The sequence below is a fragment of the Orycteropus afer genome, unplaced genomic scaffold (genome assembly GCF_000298275.1).
Source record: "Orycteropus afer afer isolate SDZICR_OR568_19922 unplaced genomic scaffold, OryAfe1.0 scaffold00311, whole genome shotgun sequence".
NCBI lineage: Eukaryota > Metazoa > Chordata > Mammalia > Tubulidentata > Orycteropodidae > Orycteropus > Orycteropus afer.
This window is the reverse complement of record NW_006921898.1, coordinates 3,022,843-3,046,993: the sequence shown is the minus strand read 5'-3', so window position 1 is coordinate 3,046,993 and position 24,151 is coordinate 3,022,843. Positions and strand designations below refer to the sequence as shown.

The following is a 24,151-nucleotide window of genomic DNA, read 5'->3' as shown; positions in this document are numbered from 1 at the left end:
TCCCTTTTCTATCCAGGAATCCTACATAGATCCCCCTCCGAGTGGTCGACAGTGGTAGCTGGGCACCATCTAGTTCTTCTGGTCTCATGGTCATATAGGCTGCAGATCGCATGGTGTACCCATTGCTAGGACCAATTGTTTCCATGAATCCCTGACCTTCTTCATTCTTCTCCACTCTGGATGAGGAGAGAGCCATTGTTGCATCCAGATGGCTAGATGGCTGCTTGCAAGCCTTTAAGATCCCAGTTGCTACTCACCAAAGTAGGAGGTGGAACAATGTTTTGTATAGTATGTTATGCCAATTGAGCTTGATGTCCCTGTGATTATGGTCCTGAGCCCACTGGTTCAACTACTCGGTCCCTCTGGGTAGCTGGCTGTGACCAAGAAGTGACTACAACCTTGTCCCTTGTCAGCTTTATTATACACCTGGGAATTCTTACTCATCATACAAATACACTTATGGGACCATTGTCTGCCAACCCTATACATGGTCTTGGGTACACTCTCTGCTTCATAGACATACCTCATAGTTAAGCCTGTCCACCCATCTATCCACCAGTATACCCATGTTTGCCTTCACTGACAATGTAGTACTGTATGTGCAAAGGGTTTATCTTTGTTGTCTGTACCTCCCATGTACCTCTCTTATGTCTTCCTCTTCCTCAGTGCCACCATGTTGATCACTCACATTTGGTACATTGCCCTTCTCTTCACCCTAATCAATACTTGTCTCTACCTGTCTAACAGTGTTCCCTCCCCTCGGCTCCCCTCCCTGGTAACCAACGAAGAAAATTTCCTTCCATATATAAACCTTTTTTTACAGTAATGGACTGTGTTAAACTAGGTTCTCTAGAGGACTAAAACCAGTGAAGCTTATATATAGAGAAAGAGAAATATATCTTAGGAAAATGGCTCACACACTTACAGAAGCCCGCAAGTCCCAAGTTCTTGGATTAGATGTCAAGCTGGAGGCTTTTCCTGATTCATGCTCCTGCAGGGGCTGACAAGCTCAAGGTTGGCAGGCAGTATACTGGCTGTTGACTCCAATGAAAGATGAATCCAAGATCTCCAGGCCAGATGGTGGATTGTTTGCTCACGGACAGTTGTAGGCAGCACAGAATCCCGATCCACAGGAGAGTGTCTCTTTTCCCAGGATGTCCATAAATATACTGGAAGCAGGACACACCCCTAGGGAAACTCCCTTTCAACGGATTGGCTGCTCAAAAAATATACATCTGATCCCATCATTGGAACAACACATATCACAATTGCTTAAACCACATAGAACTGTGGTCCAGCCAAGTTGACACACAACTATCACATGGACTAATATAATATTGGGAGCTCTGGTAGCATAGTGCCTAAGGCACTTGACTGCTAACCAGAAGGCTGGCGGTTCAAACCCACCAGCCACTCCTTGGAAGAAAGGTTGGGCAATCTACTTCTGTAATGATACTGCCTCGGAAACCCAAGGAGGGGTCGCTGTGAGTCGAGTCCAACTCGACGGCAAATAACAATAACAATACGATATTTGTCCTGTGATTGACTTATTTCACTCAGCGTAATGTCTTCCAAGTTCACCCACGTTATGCAGTGTTTTCCAGATTCTACATTATTCTTTAGGGTTGCATAGTATTCCATTGTGTGTATGTAACATAGTTTGGTTTTCCGTTCTTCAGTTGATGGACACCTAGGTTGTTTCCATCTTTTGGCTATTGTAAATAGTGCTGTGATGAACATGGGTGTGCATATATCTCTTCTTGTCCTAGCTCTCACTTCTTTAGGATATATACCTAGTAATGGAATGGCTGGGTCAAATGGTATTTCTATTTCCAACTTTTTAAGGAGTCACCATACTGCTTTCCACAATGGTTATACCATTTTACAGTCCCACCAGCAGTGTATGAGAGTCCTAATCTCTCAATATCCTCCCCAGCATTTGTTATTTTGTGCCTTGTGGAACTTTGCTACTAGTGCTGGGACAAGATGTTATCTTGTTTTCATTTGCATCTCTTTAATGGCTAATGATCATTAGCATTTCTTCATATATTTGTTGGCCACCTGAATATCCTCTTTGGTGATGTGTCTATTCAGGTCTTCTGCCCATTTTTTAATTGAATTGTCTTTTTGTTTTGAGATGTTGGAGTTTTCTGTAAATTCTAGAGATAAGCCCCTTGTCAGATATGTCATTGCCAAAGATTATTTCCCAATCCTTAGGCTTTCTTTTGACTCTTTTGGAGAAGTCTTTGGAAGCACATAAAGATTTAATTTTTTGAAGGTCCCATTCATCTAGTTTCTCTTCTTTTGTTTGTGCATTTTGGGTTATGCTTGATAGTCTATTTATGCCATAAATGAGGGCCCCTAAATTTGCCCCTAGCTTTTCTTTGTGGAACTTTATAGTTTTAGCTTTCATTTAAGTCTTGGATCCATCTGGAGTTAGTCTTTGTGTATGGTGTGAGGTACAGATCTTGTTTAATTTTTCTGCAAATGGATATCCAGTTTGCCAGCACCATTTATTAAACAAACATTCTCTTCCCCATTTAATGGATTTTGGCCCTTTGCCAAAGATCAGCTTACCATAGGTAGATGGATCTATTTCTGGGTTCTCAGTTCTGTTCCATTGGTCTAAGTGTCTGTCATTATACTAATACCAGGCAATTTTGACTGCTGTGTCTCTGCCCATTTTTGAATTGGATTGTTTGACTTTTTGATGTTGAGGTGTTGAAGTTTTGTATAAATTTTAGAGCTAAGTCCCTTATCTTTTTCTTGTGTTAATACTTGCAAGTGAAAGAGATCTTCACAAACAATGGCCTTCTCTCCCTTGTGTTGCTGATTTATGTGCAGGAGAGGCTGAGGGAGGGGATTATTGGCTCAGAATTTCTTGGAGAGCCTGGTCTTGGGCTCAAGCATTTCAGGGAAGAGATGTGGAGCTTGTCAGAGGAATAGGTTGGAAAAACAACACCTGGCTTGGCCATGAGTATTGAGGGATCCTTTTGACAGTGTCTCTCTGCAGGTGTGCCTCCAGTTTGTTTCTTTCATTGTTGAAGGCAAAACAAGTGTGGGACACAGGCACCGGAGCATTACTTCCTGATACCTTGTTTTGGTGCTGGGTGATGAGTGCTGTCACTACCCCTGCTGTGGGTCTGCTCCCTGAGACTTCTGTGACCTGTCATGCTCTGGTGAGCCCCATGGCTGGTGGAGCTGTTGTGAGTACCTCTGCTCCTTTCACTAGCAATTGTTACCTGTGTGTCTATTGTCTGTTGAAAGGACCGACAGAAGGTTCTTTGTATTTCCATCGAAGGTTCCTAGACTGGGAGGTTGTATACATGCTTAATGCTGTACTCTAAGGAAAATGGAAGGAGTGATAGTCTTTCCTTTCTGGCGTGTGAATTGGCTGTGCTTCTCATTTCTGGTCCAAACACTTCAGAAGAGTCATCTCATTAGCCGAGTTTTCATCAGTGAGTTTGTCAAGCCAAGACATGTGTCTGGGCAGGTTCTGTTTGCACAGGCCAAAGAAAACAGCAACATGGAACAGGAGAAGTGGGTTTAAATTTAGATTTCACTGGTGAACTCAGGGAGGAAGAGAATTTCAGACCCCTTGGGTTTGCTGCTAGGGTTTTCTATTATGTGATTGTATTGGTTTAAGGTTCTTTGTTTGCAAACAACAGAAATTAATTCTGGCTAACATAAAAGGGGGATTTATTGGAAGGATATGGGGTGGCTCATAGATTGGAACAAAATGTTGATGAGCCAGTCTTCAGGAAGGACTGAAGCTAGAGCAGCTTGGGGATTTCAGGAGCAGGAACATGTGTGGGGATGACTAATACCACTTGCTTTCTACTCATAAGTCAAAGTCAGGCCCAACCTGTGTAGCTTAGGTCGAGAAGGAGCACCTTGACTGATCCTGTGGGGTGAGGTGATTCCTCAAGCTACACTGGGCTGCTATTACTCAAAGAAGGGGACAGATGCTGGGCAGGCAGGACAAGAGGGGTCCTTTGTCCTCACACTTCCAGAAGCAACTCTAGGATGAGGAACGGAGACTCCCACCTACTATGGCTGCCAGAGAGAGTTTTATTTAGTGACTTCCATGTCAGGGGCCTAATCTTTGTGGTGGTTTTGTGTTGAAGGCTGGCCCCAGTGAACATTCTTCATCAGTAAATCACTGTTTGTGTAAGAATGTGTTTTTTTCTAGTCAGCCCTGCGTTGAAGGTCTTCCCCAAGGATTTATGTCAATTTGCTGGTGCACAGAGGAGGGTGGGTAGGGTGTCCAGAATGCCTGTTTGGGAGCAAGCACTTGAGGGTGATGTCTGTTACACACAGGTGTGCTTTCCTGTACCACTTTGTGAGGAAAATGCCTTCTCTAGGGAGTGGCTTTTTATTTTTATTGCTCAGCAATTTATTTATTTATTTATTTATATTGTGATTTGGGTGAAAGTTTACAGAGCAAATTCATTTTCCATACAGCAGTTTGTACACATTTTGTTTCATGATATTGACTGCAATCCCCACAGTGTTACAGCACTCTTCCCACTTCCTCCCCGTAGTTACCTCTTCCCTGTGTCTTTCCCTCGCGTCCACTCCTGCCTACCCCCTCAGCTGTCTTCCTGTGCAAACACTGCCTTTCTGTTCAGGGAGTGGCCTTTCAAAAATGCCTAATACAGAAGAGGTTGAAAGTTTTATTACCAGAGCTGGAGGGCAGGTTTTTGAATCCTTTGATTAGACTGATTAGAAAGCTGCTTAATAGAGTCACTAATAAATGACCAAGATTGTTTGTGTGCACATGTGTGTGGATCTTTCTAGACCTTGTATACAGCTGTTGTCTCCCCATAGCAACTGTGGATTGCAGAGCCAAGTGCCCTCTGTTAATTTGCTGGTTTCTCTCTTTCTGCCAGGTACCCCCCTGCAGATGGTGTCCGCCCTCAGTTCTGTCCAGTGTGTGCCAGGCTGATCCATGGTCACTTTCCGGAATGGCTGCAAGGTGACTTCAGCTGAGGATGACCCTGACTGAAAGGCTGCGTGAGAAGATATCTCGGGCTTTCTACAACCATGGGCTGCTCTGTGCATCCTACCCCATTCCCATCATCCTTTTCACGGGGCTCTGCATCTTAGCCTGCTGGTATGTTTCTGGGTTGCCCTGTATACAATAGGCCAGTGTCTTGGGACAATAAGTTTCCTAACCCTGACTGCTATGGAACCTTAGGACTCTATGTGTTTTTTACACAACCACAACAGAAACTTGAGACTTATTGGGCCTGCAGAATGGGGAGCTCTGATCCTGGGATATTTAGCCAATAAACTAAAAAAAAAACCCAGGCTGATCCTGACTTAGTGATTTTCCAGCTTTGTTCACGTCACTGCTCATCTATTCTAAAATAATATTTAGCCATTCTGTGAAACTGAGATCACTGAAAAGCATGATCTTTTCTTTTTCTTTTTAACTTTTTGTTGTGATTTGGGTGAAAGTTTACAGAGCAAATTCATTTTCCATTCAACAGTTCATACGCGTTTTGTTTCGTGACATTGACTGCAATCCCCACACTCTAGCAGCTCTCTTCTCGTTCCCTCCCTGTGGTTACCCTTTCCCTGTGTGCTTTCCTGTGCAGTCCTGCCTTTTGAGCTTTATCCCTGTGCACATGCTGCCCTTTTGATCTCCTATGGTAATTGCTGTAAGGAGTGTGTACTTCCCTGGTATGTTAGATTGGGTTCTCTAGAGAAACACAAAAACCAGCAAAGTGTATATGTATATTTAGAGAGAGAGAGAGAGAGAGAGAAATTTATCTTAGGAAAATGGCTCACAAGCGTATAGAAGCCGACAAGTCCAAGCCGAAAAGTCCAAGTCTCTGGAGGAGATGGGGCTTGCGGCCACCTTGGCTTCCACAAGCACAGGGGAGCCGAGAGATTCAAGCTGGCATGCAGTACACTGGTTGCTGACCCCAACAAAAGACGAATCCGAGATCTCCAGGCTAAGCGGTGGGCTGCTCACTCACGGAAGTCTGTAGTTCGCACACCAGGGTTCCAATTCCTCAAGGAATGCGGCTCTTCCCAGAGTGTCCTTGGATATCTTGGAAGCAGGCCACACCCCTAGGGAAACTCCCCTTGGGCAGACTGGCCACTCAGAACACAGTCATCTGATCCCATCATGGGAACAACCACACAGAACTGGGGTCCAGCCAAGTTGACACACAGCTCCAACTATCACACTTGGTATAATTGTTCACCTCATAGGTCTGTCTGTCTGTCTGGCTGAAAGTTGAGCCAGAGGAGTGAGTGCAATTCCTGGCCCAAAGAACAACCAAGGACTATCGTCTCAGGGGTTTCACCTGTCTCCATCAGACCAGCAAACCTGGTCTTTTTTTATGATTCTGAGTTTTGGGCCACATTTTTCTTCTGCTCTATCTAGGATCCCTTTCAGGCAGTAGTAGCCAACATCTAATTCTGGTCTCAGGGTCTTATAGTCTGAGGTTCCCTTGGTCCACTAATCCCTTGGGCAAATTGTTTCCGTGCATTTTTTTCCCCCCTAATTTTACTTATTATTGTGATTTGGGTGAAAGTTTACAGAGCAAATTCATTTTCTTTTCAACAGTTTATATACATTTTGTTTTGTGACTTGCATTCCTCACAATGTAACAGCTCCTTTCCCGCTTCTTCCCCGTGGCTACCTTTTTCCTGAGCCCCTTTCCTGTGCCTTCCTGCTTTCTGAGCTGTCTCCCTGTGCAAATGCTGCCCTTCTGATCTCCCATGGTTGAGTGTTCTAAGGAGTGTACCTACCTGGTATAATTGTTCACCTTATAAGCCTGTCTGTTCTTTGGCTGGAAGTTAAGCCATGGAGTGGGTTCAATATGACACCAAAAGGGTGACTAGGGGCCACAGTTGCAGAGGTTTCACCAGTGTCTATCAGGCCAATAATCCTGGTTTTTTATTTTATTTTATTTTTATGATTTTGAGTTTTGTTTCACATTTTTCTCCCACTTTATCCAGGGTCTCCAGTTTTGATCCCTTTCTGAGTGGTCAGTACCATCTAGTTCTTCTGGTCTCAGGGTCATGTAGGCTGAAGTTGCTGTGACTTGGGCTAATTGTTCCCTTTGATTTCCTTCACTCTTCTTTGCTCCCAATGAGGAGATTGCCATTTATAAACTTTTAAAACCCTTGTCACTATTCACTGAAGTAGAACAATGTTTTTGTGTACTCTGTCATGCCAGTTGAGCTTGATGGCACCTGCTACTATGGTCCCAAGTCCACAGACCCAGTGACTCACTCCCTCAAGGTGTTTGGCTGTGTCTAAGAACTTATCATAACTTTGCCCCCCTTAGCTCTATTATAAATATGGACATTTTTATAGTACCTACAAATAGGTGTATATGGTCATGGGTATAGTCCCTTTCACCTATGCATACCTGATCATCTTGCATGTCTACCTGTGTATCAATTCATAGATTAATATTTGTTATAACTGATAATGCAGTATTGTGTATCATGGTGGTTAAGTTTGTGTGTCAACTTGGCTGGGTCTGGTTGAGTGGCTGGGCAACTGGTGGTACTTATTCCCCATGAAGAGGATGGTAATCTACTCCATGGTGGGATCTACCACAAGCAGCTGAGTAGCTGCTTAGGGCTGTGATCTGCTTCCTGTATATAAGGAGAAGGCTTGGGGAACGGTCTCTAGTTTATGGCATGCTTGAACCCTGCATGTGGCCTTGTTGTTGTTCAGCAGCCGGCCATGCCCTGCCGACCTTGGGACTTTCAATGTCCTTGAATTAATGGCCTGTCGTGTAGTTTAGTAACATCGGAATTGTGCCTTTTTACTTGTCAACCATGGACTTCTCAGTCTCAGCAGCCAGCAGCTGTCTGAGTGAAGAAAAGCATTTAGTTCCAGTGGGCTGGGAGCAGGAAGCAGAACTGAAGCTCAAGGTTGAGGGGCTTTCACCCAACCCCTAGAGCCTGGCACTTTGAACTTGGACTTAAAGCCTCCAAACTGTAAGAGAATAAACTCCTGTTTCTTCAAGCCATCCCATTTATGGTATATTCTTGTCAGAGTGGGACTAGGGAACCAGAACATATATGTAATAGTGTTTATCTTTGCTGTCTGTACCTCTTATGCATCTCTCCATGTCATTTCCTTAGTGTTAATTTATTGGTCACCTGCTTTTGGTATATTGCCTTTCCCTTCACCCAGATCACTTCATGTCTCTTACCTAGCTAGCAGTTTTCCCTCCCCTACTTATCTGTGGTAGCATCAAAGAATGTTTCTTTCCCTATTACTACTTTTTAAATAGTAGACTCATACAGTATTTGTCCTGTGATTGACTTACTTCACTCAGCATAATGTCCTCCAAGTTCATCCACGTTATGAGGTGTTTCATGGATTCTTCATTCTTCTTTAATGTTGCATAGTATTCCTTTGTGTGTATGTACTATAGTTTGATTATTCATTCATCCATTGATGGCCACTTGGGTTGTTTCCATTTCTTTGCTGTTGTGAATAGTGCTGCAGTGAAAATAGGTATGCATATATCTATTTGTGTTCTGGCTCTCAGTTCTTTAGTATATACACTTAGTAGTGGGATTGCTGGATTAAATGGTATTTCTAGTTCCAGCTTTTTAAGGAAGTGCCATACCATTTTCTACAGTGGTTGTACTAGCAGTGTATGAGAGTTCTAATCTCTCCATACCTTTGCCAGGACTTGTTGTTTTCTGTCTTGTTGCATTTTGCTGTTATTGCTGGGGTGAGATAATATTTCTTTATTTTGATTTGCATCTCTCTAATGGCTAATGTTCATGAACATTTCTTCATGTGTTGATTGGCTGCCAGAGTATCTAATTTGGTAACATATCTGTTCACACCCTCTGCCCATTTTTTAATTGGGTAGTTTCTCTTTTTGATGTTGAGGGGTTGACGTTTTCTATCAATTTTAGAAATAAGTCCCTCATTGGATTTGTCATTGCCAATTTTTTTTTTTTTTCCTAATCTGTAGGTTTTCTTTTTACTCTTTTGGAGTAGTCTTTTGATGCATATAAGAATTTAATTTTTAGAAGATCTCAGTCATCTAGTTTATCTTCTGTTTGTGGCTTTTTGGTGATATTTGATAGTCTATTTATGCCATAAATTATGGCCCCTAAGTTAGCCCCTCTTTTTTCTTTGGTTGTCTTTGTAGTTTTAGGGTTTACATTTAGGTCTTTGAGCCATCTTGAGTTAGTTTTTGTATGTGGTACGAGGTATGGATTTTGTTTAATTTTTCTGCAAATGGATATCCAGTTTTGCCAGCACTATTTGTTAAAGAGACTATTTCTTCCCCATTTAATGGGTTTTGGCTGTTTGCCAAAGATCGACTGCCTATAGGTGAATGGATCTATTTCTGGATCCTCAATTCTGTTCCATTGTTCTGTGTGTCTGTCTTTGTACCAATACCAGGATGTTTAGACTACTGTAGCTGTTTAGTAGGTGTTGAGATCAAGGAGTGTGAGACTTCCTACTTTGTTGTTGTCATTGGCAGTGCTTTACTAATCCAAGGTCACTGTCCTATCCATATAAAATTAGTGATTGGTTTTTCCATGTCCTTAAAGATTGTTGATAGATTCTGGGTCAGGATTGCATTGAATGTATAGATTGCTTTGGGTGGTAATGACATTTTCACAGTGTTCAGTCTTCCTATCCAGGAACATGTTATGTTCTTCCATTTATGTAGGTCTCATAATTGCTTCTTGTAGCGTTTTGTAGTTTTCTTTACATCAGTCTTTTCAGTCCCTGATAAGATTTATTTTAGCTTTTTGGAAGCTAATGTAAATAGTATTGCTTTCCTTATTTCCTTTTTAGACAAGTCTGTTGATTTAGAGGAATCCAGCTGGTTTTTGTATATTGATCTTGTATCCTGCCACTTTGTTAAATCTTTCAATTAGTTCCAGTAATTTTCTTGCTGAGTCTCTTGGGTTTTCTATGTACAGAATCCTGTATCTACAAATAGAGATAGTTTTAGTTCTTCTTTGCGGATACCGATGCTTTTTATTTCTCTTTCTTGCCTTATTGGCTAGGATTTCCATTATAATGTTGAATAGAGGTAGTAATAAAAGGCATCCTTGCCTGGTTCTCATTCACAAGAGGAATGCTGAAAAGCATGATCTTTTAATCTCCCTTTTCCATAGTAACCGCTTTCTTTTTTTCTAAATTAGATGCCTTTAGTTTAATTATTTTATTACGGGGAAAATACACATAAGAGAACAGATGCCATCTCAGCAATTTCTGCATGTACAATTCAGTAATGTTGGTGATGTTCTTCAACTTGTGCAGCCATTCTTGCCATCCTTTCCAAATCATTCATAAATTCAGTGCCCCCTAGCACCTTCCTCTTAATACTTGGTTAAGAGCAGGAGCCTTTGAGAGTTGCAAGCGAAGTCCATTTGAACAATTCTTGAATGCAGACTTGCTTCACTGCTTTCTAGGTGTTTTCTTGTGTTCATGTGGAGCTTCTTTCTGCCGTCCTCTTGATTCTTGGGTGTCCTTGCCATGGACCATTGTGAGAGCTCTGCCCCACTGCCATTGAGTTGATTCCAATTCATAGTGACCCTGTAGAACAGAGTACAACTGCCCCATAGGATTTCTAAGGCCGTGATCATGGGAACAGACTGCTACATCTCTCTCCTGTAGAATGGCTGGTGGGTCCAAACCATTGACCCTTTGGTTAGCAACCAGAAATTTAACCACTGCACCACCAAGGTTCCTTTGAGAGAACTCTAGGTGTCCTTGATCAATACCTATCTGTCATAGGGCCTCATAGAAGCCTGAGACTAGTTGACAAGGATGTAACAGTATGAAAGGAGAGACTTGAAATAAGATGGTGTCTGATGGCACTTTTAGCTCTACAAAGCTAGCTAGCATCCATGAAAAGAACCATTTTATTATCCTTTTCTCTGGAAAGAATTTTGATTTCCAGATTTCTTTTATATTGAACATTTGTAGATGTTTTCAGTGCTATGCTGCAAGGAAGATGGCTCAGGACTGCAGTTTTTAATGCTCCTAAGTTCTTCCCTAATTAGGAATAAAGATGAGCATCGTTCATTGAGAGTTGCCTGCTGTATGTCGTGTCGTTACTTCAGGTATATGATTAAATGCCTCAGCAGTCTTCACAACAACCTTGGCAAGAACCAAAACCAAACTCACTGCCATCAAGTCATTTCAACTCCTTGGGTTTCTGAGCTGATATCTCTACAGAAGTAGATTGCCCAGTCTTCCTTCCGAGGAGTGGCTGGTAGGTTTGAACCACCAGCCTTCTAGTTAGCAGTCAGATGCCTTAGGCAGGCACTATGCTGCCTTGGGAAGTGGTCCTGCAGAATTGATGAGGGTGTGGAGACCTGCCAGGTCCACACAAGTAAGAAGTGGTAAAACTGGGTTTCAAATGCTGACATCAAAACCTGTACTTCTGGCACTCTGACTCTCCTCACTCTGGCCTCATTGTATCTGTACTGGTGTTTAAACTTTGTAAAATTGTGTAGTGCAATAAAAGATTCTTGTAGGTACATCCTATAAGCAGTGGCATCACTAGGGGGCTGTAGGAGTATAGACCACAGCAGGTGACACTGACAGGCAGGGTGAGACCAAAATGACTGTCTATATAAAAATTTTTGTGCAGTGTTTCAGAAGAAATTATATTTTTATATATAAAAATATCCCAGTAGTTACAAGGAGCTCTGGTGGCATAGTGGTTAAGGCACTTGACTGCTAACCAAAAGGTCAGTAGTTCAAACCCACCAGCTGCTTTGCAGAAAAAGATGGGGCAGGCTGCTTCCATAAAGATTTTCAGCCCTTCGGGACCATAGTCACAGGGGACATCAAGCTCAAAATTGGCATAACATACATTGTTCCACATCCTACTTTGGCGAGTAGCAACTGGGATCTTAAAAGCTTGCAAGCAGCCATCTAGATACAATGATGGGTCTCTTCTTGTCCAGAACAAAGAAGAATGAAGAAAACCAAAGATGCATGGAAACAATTGGTACACCATGCAGTCCTCAGCCTATATGACTGTGAGACCAGAAGAACTGCATGGTGCCTGGCTACCACTCTCAACCTCTCACAGGGGGATCTATGTAGAGATCCTGGATAGAGAGGGAGAACAATGTGGAACAAAACTCAAAATCATTTGGGAAAAAAAAAGGTGGGGAGGAGACCAGGTTTGCTGGTCTGATAGAGCCTGGTGGAACCACTGAGACTGTGGTCCCTAGCTGCCCTTCAGGCACCCACACCTGTGGCTTCCAGCCAAACAAAAGACAGGCATATGAGTTGAACATGTACCTGAGGTAGATACACTCCTTGGAGAGAACAATCATGGGAGAAAGAAGGGCTGTGTATGCACAGGGAGACAGCTCGGGGCAGGAGTGCATGGAGGAATGGACACAGGGAAGAGGTAACTATCGGGAGGAAGTGGGAGGGGAACTGTTGCATTGTGAGAAATTGTAGTCAATGTCATGAGACTGTATGTGAGTTGCTGTATGGAAAGGGAATTTGCTCCATAACTTTCACCCAAATCATAATAAAAATTAAAAAAAAAAATAAGATTTACAGCCTTGGAAACCCAATGAGATCAGTATGAGTCACAATCTACTTGATGGCAGTGAGATAGTTATAACAGAAACATTATTTGTAAACCTGACTTGCATGTGTCAATATACCTACTGAGGCTGAAGCTGTATGCTGATTTACTTTTTGAACCTTCTAATGTACTTTTTTCAGAGCTGTCATTATTACCGAGTTATAATGATGCTTCAGATCATGTAGTTGTGTCTGCATATGCTACAAGCATGCACTGTTTTTGTTACTGCTGGTGTTTTCATAGTCCCTGATTTTTTTGTCAGATTTCCTGGTGTTTTAGCTACCAACTTGATGGCAGTGAGCTGAGTTTTTTTTATTGTGGTAATTAGTATTTGTGAACCTGTATCAATCACTTCTTTGAGAATGAAGGTAGTAACTAAAGGAAAAGGAGAAAAATCAAAAAGGCTTCTGCTCAGGTACTACTAATGTAGTCATGAATAATGTAATTCAATGTAGAAAGATTTTACAGCACAATTTTATTGTTAGTGTTCATATAATCTAGGAAACACTGCATGTAAGCAATTTAGAACTTTATCCCATATTATTATGTAGTTAAAATTGATAATAAACATTACTAAGGATTCTGGTACAGGAAGTCCATGGGGGGGGGGGTGACACCTACTCCAGTGATGCCACTGCCTATAGGTGATGAGTTAGAAGTGCTTTGAGAACTTGGCTTTGGATTTTTTTCTCTTTGAGTTAATTGACTCATTTCTCTTCCAAAATCACACTTTTCTGGGCCTGGCTTGTTTGCTAAGGAAGTGGTTCTTAAACCTTACCTCACATCAGCATCACCAGGGTGAAGGCATGTTTAGCAAAGATTGGTGGGCCCCACCCTGGAGTTCATGATTCATGAAGTCTGGGATGGGCCTGAGAATTTGCATCTCTCAAAAAGCCCCAAGCCTGTGGACCACACACTGAGAGCCACTGTTTCTTCCTTGAAAATTTCTGTGAAGTTATATCATTCTCTCTGCTAAAGAAATTATTCTGATTTCTGTAGCAGCAGTTTGTGGTGGCACTCCTAATGGTTGTCACTTTTTTGAGGGAGTTGGAACCCAGCTCACCTTTCCATTAAATTCTCAGTTCCTTAATGGCATCCTTATATTCATTTTTGCACATGGGAAGGTAGTGAGCAAATACATGATGAGTTAATACATTGATTAAGCCTGTACTCCATTTGGGCAGGTTAAATTGGAGAGGAGTTGTTGTGAGTCCACTTTCATAAAGACAGCTAATGTTTCTTGTCACAGGAGAAGGGGACGATGCTTCTCCTTTGCCAGCTGGGATCAGGTGACTTCCTGGGCAGAGATCATAGGGCAAGTATAACAGCTGTTTGGGTGCAGTTAGGTCTTATCTTCAAATAAGTAATTTGATACCATACTGGGTTTCAAAGTAGACTGTCATTGTATACATGAAATGGGGGCCTCTGGTATAAAAGTTTGATGAGATGGCTAAGGTCTCGAGGATGGGGATGACTCCACAACTTGGGGTGAAGTAGAATAGGAGGGAAGTTTAGAGGCAGATGTGATGATGACAATATTTAATAACTAGTACAGCCAAGCATGGCAGATGCCTGCCTTATAACCCAGAGGTGCACTTGGCTGAACATAAGTCCTGAGAAAGGGGTGGGTGAAGCTCAGGGCAGAATTAGGCTGGTGGAAAGGACCGAAAAACCTAAACCCATTGCTTCCATTTGGACTCATAGTGACCTTGTAAGATAGAGTAGAATGTCTCCATAGAATTTCTAAGGCTGTAAATCTGTATAGAAGCAGACTGCCCATCTTTTTTCTGTGGAGTAGCTCTGGTGAGTTAGAACCACTGACCTTTCAGTTAGCAGCCAAGTGCTTAACCAGCGACCCACCAGGGCTCCTGGTGGGAGGGAAGGGAAGAGTGATCTTCATTGACCACCAGTTATGTAGGTCTTCAGGTGGCCTTTACACATGGTTTCTCATTTGGTCTCCTGGCGTCCTTGAATGTGGTTGTTATTCTCTCATTCTTTTAAAAATGATGATGGAGAGCTAGTAAAGTGGTGAAACTAGCAGGTCTGTGCAGCAGATCAAAATCTGTGCTTACCCCACTCCACCCTGGTATATGAACTTTGAAGAACAGTGTTTGGTGCTCATAACCTTTCATTGCAAAGACTTTGTTCCTTGAACAATAGGCTTGAGAAGGAGGGTACCAGCCATGGTGGACCAAGAGCAAGGATAAACAGGACCAGCCTAGACAGAGAACAGAGAGGCTTTTTAAGCCAAGTGGCCCTACGCAATAGAAGTTGAGGGAGAAAGAGCATAAATGTGGGTTTTGTAGTCACTGTGATAAAGGTGGTTAAAATACATGCCAAGCACTATGCCAGCACAATGATGCCAGGGCAAAGTCCCTCCCCTCACATTCTCTCAGCCAGAGACAGAAGCATGCAATGTCTTGGAATAATGTGCATAGCAGATGTGACCCCACCACTTTGTGCAAAGGGAGAAGATATCAGGGAGGCTTCCTGGGAGGAGACACTAAAGCCAACCTCTGCAGGGAGAATAAGCAGCCACTTCCTTGTCTACCTTACTATTTACGGTGTGGACCAGGCAGCACCCTGGCACCCTGTGAGCACTGCTGTCCTCCATTCCGTCCACCTTCTGATGGTACTATGGTTTCTTCTTCTCTTTGCATTCACCATTTTTCTTTGAAGAGGAAAGAAATGCCTGTACGATGATATTCTTAGTGCTGTTTACTTATCTTCTCAAACCAGCATCTGTCATGTGATCTTAAAAGAGTTTTTAAATTTCTCTTAAAATCTCGTTCTGTTAGAGAAATTTTTCCTGGGTTAGAAGTCATCTCTCAGCCTCCAGAGATGATAAAGGTAATGTGATAGTTAAGGTTGTGTGTCAGCTTGACTGGGCAGTGATTTTGGCTTGCCAGCTGTGATGTAGTTATTTCCCATGATGGGATTAAATGTGGGGTGATCATCTCCATGGTGAAACCTGCTGTGAGCAGTTAGTCAGTTGAAGGGGTGTTGCCTTCAGTGTGTGGCCTGCTTCTAGTATATGTGAGAAGGTTCCTGCATTTGTCTCCTTATCATTTCTAATTCCTGGACTTGAACCAATGGCTTGCTGTGTTGCTTGCCAGTTTTAGGATTGTTGCCTTTGCAGACTGCTCTGCTGCCTGCCAACCTTGAATTCGTCAGCTCCTGCAGCTGCGTGAGTCAGGAGAAGCCTCCAGCTTGGACCAGTGGCCTGAAAGGCAGAGCTGGAGCTCAAGGTTGAGGGGCTTCCACCCAGCCCCTAGAGCCGGCACTCTGAACTCAGACTTCTAGCCTAATCTTCCCCTAAAGCTGGCACTCTGAACTCAGACTCCTAACATCCTAAATGTAACAGAATACATTTCTGTTTGTTAAAAGCCATCCACTTAAGGTATTTCTGCTGTAGCAGTACTAGAGAACTAAGACTGATGGTATTAGAGAATCCAAAGTCCAGGTCTCTGGCCAGGAGACCAGAGATCCTGAATCTAGGGGCACAGTCCTTGCTGTCCGTTCTTCTTTGGTAAACTTTTCTGTCCAGAGCAACTTCCCTTCCCTTCAGAAAAGAAAATGTGGGTAATAGCCTTACACAGTTTTACTAGAATATTAAGGTTCCATTTAATTGCTTTTTTTATTGTTTCTGGAATAATCGCTCCCCTTGACATCCCTATGTGGATGGAGCAACAACCTGAGCTATAGAAATACTTTTTTTTTTTAATTTTAATTTTTATTTTAAGAGCTTGTTTTACATTCAACGTAAGGTGTACAGTTAGTTTCATTCCCCATTTGCCATGTCCAACCCTAACCCAGTCTCCTCCCTCCCTACCCTGTGCCCCTCGTATTTATGCACTCCTGTTTGTCCTGCATTTCCTCAGTTTGAATGTTGGTCCTCTGGTCCCATGGTCTATTGCTCTAAGGGATGTATTACCATAGAGTATGTGGGTGTGTCATCCTGGGTTAAGTGGTCTGCGTGTATATCTTGTTAACTATTGGGCTGAGAGCCCACCCCTGGGGGTAAGTTTTATTCCAGGAGCAGAATGTATTCCGGGGCCATAGTATTGGGAGTCTCACCAGATTTCATCTGACCAGTAATTCTGGTCATTATTGAGTTTTTGGATTTTGTTCCACATTTTCCCTCCCACTCTATCCGGGATCTCCAGATTTGATCCTTTCCTGAGTGGTTGGCATTGGTAATGGGGCACCATCTAGTTCTGCTATAGAAATACTTTTGCCACCCCCCACAAACCACCACTAGGTCACCCTAAAAAGTGAACACAGGTTTCATAGGACATCCCAGTTAATTGGCTTAATAATGTGTTTAGTGCTTCCATTCTACCTCCTAGTTTCCTGTGTAGTACCTGGGATTTTAAAAGCTTGCAAACAGCCATTCCAAAGCACAATCGGTTTGTCTGTTTGCCTGCAGCGTCAAAGGAAGGAGAGTCAGGAATAGGAGGAGGAAATGGAATGTCTGGCCAATTGCCTCATCTGCTTCCTTTCCCCTCAGACCAGAAGAAATGAGTGGTACCTAGCTACCATTACTGAACATTGTGATCAAAGATTTCAAAGAAGAATCCTGATCAAAAGAAAGAGAATGCAGAACAGAATTTAAAATTTTCATGGACTCAGGACTTTCTGGACCCATGGAAGCTGGAAGAACCCTTGAAACTGTTGCCTTGAGATAATCTTTAAACCTTATACTAAATATACCCCCTGAAGTCTTCAGTAGTTTAGCTTAAGTAATGAAAAAGGTTTGACTTGAGCATTATGCTTTTTTTTCTTTTTTAAATTGTGATTTGGGTGAAATTTTACAGAGCAGATTCATCTTCCATACAGCAGTTCACATACACTTTGTCTCATGACACTGACTGCAATTTCTGACAATGCAACAGCTCTCTTCCCACTTCCTCCCCATAGTCTCCTCTTCCCTGTGTCCTTCCCTCCATACACTCTTGCCCCCTGAGTTGTCTCCCTGTGCATAAACAGCCCTTCTATTCTTCCATGATTGAGCTCTCCAAGGTGTGTATCTACCTAGTGTAAATGTTCAGCTCATATGCCTGTCTTTTGTTTGGCTGGAAGCCACTGGACTGGGTTCAGTTCCAGACCTGAAGGGCAGCTAGGGGCCATAGTTTCAGTGGTTCCACCAGGCTCTATCAGACCAGCAAACCTGGTCCCTTCCTCCCTACCCCCCAAATGATTTTGAGTTTTGTTCCACGTTGTTCTCCCACTCCATCTTCTGCATAGATCCCCCTTAGAGTTGACAGTGGTAGCTGGACACCATCTAATTCTTCTGGTCTCATAGTCATATAGGCTGAGGATCACATGGTGTAACAGTTGTTTGGACTAATTATTTCCATGCATCTTCGGTTGTTTTTTTCATTCTTCTTTGCTCTGGATGAGGAGAGACCCATGGTTGCATACAGATGGCTGCTTGCAAGCTTTTAAGATCCCAGTCGCTACTCACCAAAGTAGGAGGTGGAACAATGTTTTGTGCAGTATGTTATGCCAGTTGAGCTTGATGTCCCTGGAGACTATGGTCCTGAGCCCACAGGTCCAACTGGGTAGTTGGCTGTGACCAAGAAGTGACTATAACCCTGTCCCTTGCCAGCTACTATATACCTGGAAATTCTTACAGAACATACAAACACAGTTGTGGAAACATTGTCTGTCAACCCTGTTCATAGTCATGGGCACACTCCCCCCTGTGTAGACATACCTAATCATTCAGCCTGTCCACCCATCTCTCCACCTATGATAGTTGGACTGTGTGTCAACTTGGCTGGACCACAATTCTGTGTGGTTTAAGCAGTTGTGATGTGGGTTGTTCCAATGATGGGATCAGATGTATATGTTTTGAGCAGCCAGTCCATTGAAAGGGAGTTTCCCTAGGGGGCTGTGGTTACCATAATAGACAGCAGAGTCGGAACAGTAATCAGAATAGTCTGACTCATGTGGAATTACGGCATTAGCTACTTGCACATGGTATTCCTGGTAGTGAAATACATGGCAAACCTACTAAGTATTTACTTGATCTGTATAGACAGAAGAATTCTAGGTCACAGGAACAGCAGCCTAGATTGAATCACCAGAATACAGAGTCACGACCTCTCAATCAATTCCCAGACTTGAGTCACTTTACAGACCCATAACTCCTTGAATGAAGGGGAGGCCGGGTCCCTTTGAGAAAGGACCCCACTACATTGCCAGAAATTTATAATGTCAAGCTTTCTCCTATATTCCAGACATATGAATTGTGGTGGTTACGTTTGTGTGTCACCTTGGCTGGGCCTGGTTGAGTGGCTGGGCAGCCGGTGGTAGTTACTCCCCATGATGAAACTGGCAGTCAACTTCATGGTAGGATCTACCACAAGCAACTGAGTAGCTGTCTTTGGGATGTGGTCTGCTTCCTATATATAAGGAGAAGCCTTGGGGATAGTATCAAGCTTATGGCACACTTGGACCCTGCGTGTAGCCATGTTGTTGTTTAGCAGCCTGCCATGCTCTGCTGACCTTGAGACTTACAATGGACTTAAATTAATAGCCTGCTGTGTAGTTTGGTAACATCGGGACTGTGCATTTTTACTTGTCAACCTTGGGGCTTCTCAGCCTCAGCAGCCAACAGCTGAATGAAGAAATGCCTCTGGCTCCAGTGGGCCAGGAGCAGGATGCAGAGCTGGACCCCAAGGTTGAGGGGCTTTCACCCATCCCCTAGAGCCTGGCACTTTGAACTTGGACTTAAAGCCTCCAGACTGTACGAGAGTAAACTCCTGTTTGTTAAGGCCATCCCATTTGTGGTATATTCTCATCAGAGTGGCACTAGGTAACCAGAACACCACCCATAGATGAATGTTAGCCATCACTGACAATGCAGTACTATATGTGTAAAAGGGTTCATCTTTGTTGTCTGTACCTCCCATGTACCTCTCTGTGTCTTCCTCTTCCTCATTGCCACCGTGTTGATCATTCACATTTGGTACATTGCCCTTCCTTTCATCCAAATCAATACTTGTCTTTACCTATCCAGCAGTGTTCCCTCTCCTACCCTCCCACCCCTGGTAACCAACAAAGAAAATTTCCTTCCGTGTATAAACCTTTCCTTGACTTTTACAATAATGGAGTAATACAATATTTGTCCTTCAGTGATTGACTTACTTCACTCATCCAAGTTCATCCACAGTATGTGGTGGTTTGCAGATTCTGCGTTATTCTTTAGGGTTGCATAGCATTATTGCTTTGTGTGTGTGTATCATAGTTTGGTTATCCATTCTTCTGTTGATGGGCACCTGGATTGTTTCCATCTTTTGACCATTATGCTCTTTTAAGAACAATATATATGGGATCAAAGTGACAATAGCAACTTGGAAGATTAGATAGGAACCTTAGGGGGGGCAGTGACTTTATGTTCATTGGGGAGGAACAACTCAGGGAGGGTGAGCTTTATGTTCATTGGGGAGGAACAACTCAGGGAGGGTGAGAAGGGTTGCACAACTCAGAATGTAATCAGTGTCACTGAATTGTGCATGTAGACACTGTTGGATTGGTGTGTTTTTTGCTATATATATTCTCAACCACAACAACAAAATACAAATTTTTAACAAGGAGGAGAAAATAAACTCAAGCAGGACTAGAAGGGACAATAATCATCACAGTTTAGAATGTGTCTGTCTCTGTCAGGTGTAAGACTCTGGAAGGTGAGGAAGTTATAAATTTGCAGACTCAGAGACTCTTCTTGAACAGCACAAGGGCAATGTGATTGCTTCTCTGAGGTGTCATTGAGGCTGATGTTTGAGTGACTGAGAGCCAAGGCCACTACTCATAGGGCCTCAGTGCTTAGCCTTGCAGGTGAGCTGCAATTTGCTGTTCTTCCTGCCTGGCCCCTGGAAAAGGTGCTCTCTCCTCTGGGAAAATCTGATGAAATTTACAGCACATAGGCCCTGTGGCAGGAGGGGTCTGTTTACGTTTTCTAGAGGTTAGGCAGTGAGGTTTAACGTGTGGCCCAGCAGTGCCCAGCAAGGCTGTTGTTGTTGTTGTTGTTATGTGCCGTCAAGTCAGCCCTGACTCATAGCGACCCCTCCTTGGGTTTCCGAGGCACTATCACTACGGAAGTAGGATTGCCCAACCTTCCTTCCGAGGAGTGGCTGATGGGTTTGAACCGCCAGCCATCTGGTGAGCAGTCAAGTGCCTTAGCCACTATGCTACCAGAGCTCCCGCCCAGCAAGGCAGAGGGTCTTTTGTTCCAGACCTGCCTGGTAAGTGGTGGGTGCGCCCTGGAGCAGAGGAAGAACGCCTTGGTGCAAGGCTACCTGGCCTGTCCTTTGCCCTGGCTAGAGGGTAATGTGAGGATCAGAGGCACTTGTGAGCCCACTGCTCATGGCTATAGAAGGTGAATTTTCTCTCAGAGAGGCAGTTGGAACCACAATGAGCCCATTTCTAAACCTCCTGCAGGATGTTAATTCCGTAGCCCCTGTGGGTGCTTGGAAACAGCCTTGGCCCCTTTCCTGCTACTTTTGCTCAGGACAAAAGCACTACCTTCTGCTGAGGCAGAACAACTCATCTCGGTTGTGGTGGCCTCCATTTCTCCCTCCCTCTCCCCGTCTGCTGACATCTTCAGTTTTTTCACGAACACCACGGCCTCTTTGGGGAATGTGCCTGTTGGGGCCTGTGGGACAGGTTCCCTCTTTCTGTAACCATGAAGCCACTCTGTTCTGTTTACTCAGAAAGAAATCTGAGTAACTGAAGCACTGTCTCTGCCTGTGCTATGGAGCACCAGGCTGGACAGCTGAACATGCCGTCCCAAAGCACCTTTGACCTCTACCCTGAAGCATGGAATCCAGAGAGCCCCAGTGATCAGCTCCCTGCAGTGCTTTCATAGCCCTGACTTGTTTACTCTCAGCACTTTGAAACCACAGCCTTCTCCCATTTAGAAGTGACTGAGGTCTTAAAAGAGTAAAACCTCCTTTATCACCCCAGATTTCTTTAAAGAGAAGAGAGATCAGAAGCTTCAGAAATTTTCCCCTTCTAGTCTTTCACTACCTCATCCAGAGAGCAACCCCACAATAGTCCTGTATTGTTTTCCCCTGGGAAGAGATGAGAGAGGGCAGCTCCTGTCCCTGATGTCTCCAGGGAAGTGTTTCACGCAGTGTCCTCTCTGTCATTTCTGTGGTTGCTCTTTCTAAATGTCTTCAGTGACTTCTGAGCTTGCCAACACAGATGACTGGAGATGAGAATGGAGGAGATATAGAACAAGGACCCACAACATAATTTTTAGGACCTGAGTACAAAATGAAAATGCAGAACTGCTTGTTCAAAAAGCAGGGGAAAACTACCAATGAAGGTATTCCAATATACTTGGATGGGAGTGGGCAAAAATCTTGCCATATACTCTGTGATCCTGTCAGATTGGAGTAGAGGTGGCTGCAGATGTGGTACCTGGGCTGGAGGGGAAAGGTCAGGCAGGGCAGTGTACCTGGTGGTTGGTCTAGAACGTGTCCTGGGAGGAGGGACCATGCATGAGCCTACACTCTAAGCTCCCAGCTCATGTGCCATTCTCTTGGACCTTACTTAACAAAACACACATTTAAAGATAATTTCATTAAGAATTTCAAGACAGTGACCACAGAGCATTAACCCCCAAGCCTTATGGCCTCCACATGTGAAGTCCTGTATCCCTCAGGTTACATACTCATGAAGCCAGCCAGCCCTGTGAAGAGCCCCAAGACAATAAATAATCAACACACATTTCTTGAACGTCTTCTGTGTAGCTGACAGTGAATAAGTAGAAATTAAAACAGCGTGTCTCCTCCCCACAAGTTTCTTGTATTAATGGAGCAGATGAATAGAAGTCTCTGAGGTCAGTGTTTGCAGGCATCTGTGGGGTACAGGAGAGGAGTACCTCACTACCTGCATGTGAAAGAGAGAGGGTGGTAGCATAAATAGGAATTTGGCTAGCATTTGAGGGGAAGTGTGCTAGTTTGAGCCCCCTCAGAAGTAGCTCTGATTTGTGATTTGGGTGAAAGTTTGCAGAGCAAATTAATCTTTCATACAGAAGTTCACACATGTTTTGTTTCATGACATTGACTGTAATCCCCACAGTGTAACAGCTCTCTTCCCACTTCCTCCCTGTAGTTACCTCTTCCCTGTGTCCTTCTTTCCTATGCACTCCTGCCCCCTGGGCAAATACTGCTCTTCTGGTCTCCCATAACTGATTGATCTACGGAGTGTACCTGCCTGGTGTAAATGTTTACCTTATTCGCCTGTCTGTTGCTTGCCATGGGAGTGAGTTCATTTCTAGGCCCAAAGGGTGACTAGGGTATGCAGTCTCAGGGGCTTCACCAATCTCTGGCAGACCAGTAAGCCTGGTCTTTTTTCCAATGATTTTTGAGTTTTGTTTCACATTTTTCTCCCACTCTATCCAGGGTCTCCTGCACTGATCCCTTTCTGAGTGGTTGACAGTGGTAGCCGGGCACCGTCTACTTCTGGTCTCATGGTCATACAGGCTGAGGTTGGCATGGTCCGTTAGGCCCTTGGACTAATTGTTTCCGTGCATCTTTGGTTTTCTTCATTTTATTTTGCTCTGAATGAGGAGAAACCAACTGTTGCATCTAGATGGCCACTTGCAAGCTTTTAAGACCCCAGTCACTACTCACCAAAGTATGATATAGAGAGCAATATTTTTTGTGTAGTATGTTATGCTGATTGAGCTTGATGTCCCCCATGACCATGGTCCCAAGCCCACATGTCCAACAACTCACTCCATCAGGGCAGTTGACTGTGGCTAAGTAATTGTCATAACTTTGCCCCCTATTAGTCTGTATATATGGACATTCTTGTATCATATACAAATACATATGTAAAAATATCATCTGCCAACTTTATATATGGTCATGGGTGTGTTCCCTTTGCCTAGACATACCTGATCATTCAGCCTCTCTACCTATGTATCTACCTGTAGATTAACATTTGATATTACTGATAGTGCAGTATTGTGTTTGTAAAAGTGTTTATCTTTTTTGCCTCTTGTGTACCTCCTTGTATCTTCCTTTTCCTTAGTGTTACTGTGCTGGTCACTCGCTTTTAGTGTATTGCCTTTCCCTTCACCCAAATCAATACTTGTCTCTTACCTATCTAGCAATTTTCCCTCTTCTCAGAATTCAGTAGTTTTTTTTGTGTGAGATGAAATGAACACTGGTAGGGAGATGGGGAGGTGAGACCTCCAAACCAAGGAACCAAATCCCATGAGGTGTTTAGTTGTACATAAGCAGCCTCAGCAGCTGCTCCCCCCCCATTGTAAATATATCTATCACAGAACTTTTGCCGATTCATATTTTTACAGATATATAATATATTGGCAGCAGTGGCCTCTCTTCCTTCTTCAGCTAGGCGTTACTCAAATATCTGGAGATGACTGACCCATATTTAAGAGTAACTAAAATGTTGTTAGGAGCTCTGGTAGTGGAGTGCCTAAGGCACCTGTGTGCTAACCAGAAGGCTGACAGTTCAAACCCACCAGCCACTCCTCGGAAGGAAGGTTGGGCAATCTACTTCCGTAGTGATACTGCCTCGGAAAC

At 43.5% G+C, this 24,151-nt stretch overlaps 1 protein-coding gene across 1 annotated transcript in view; it reads left to right on the top strand.

Moving 5' to 3' along the window:
- Positions 1-4,994: 4,994 nt before the first annotated feature.
- The window catches only part of LOC103206312 (SREBF chaperone), a 61,257-nt gene continuing 42,100 nt past the window's right edge, over positions 4,995-24,151 (top strand). Inside the window, exon 1 of the mRNA XM_007951758.1 lies at positions 4,995-5,116. Within this exon, the coding sequence (XP_007949949.1) occupies positions 4,995-5,116 (122 nt within the window). The remainder of the gene's footprint in view (positions 5,117-24,151) is intronic.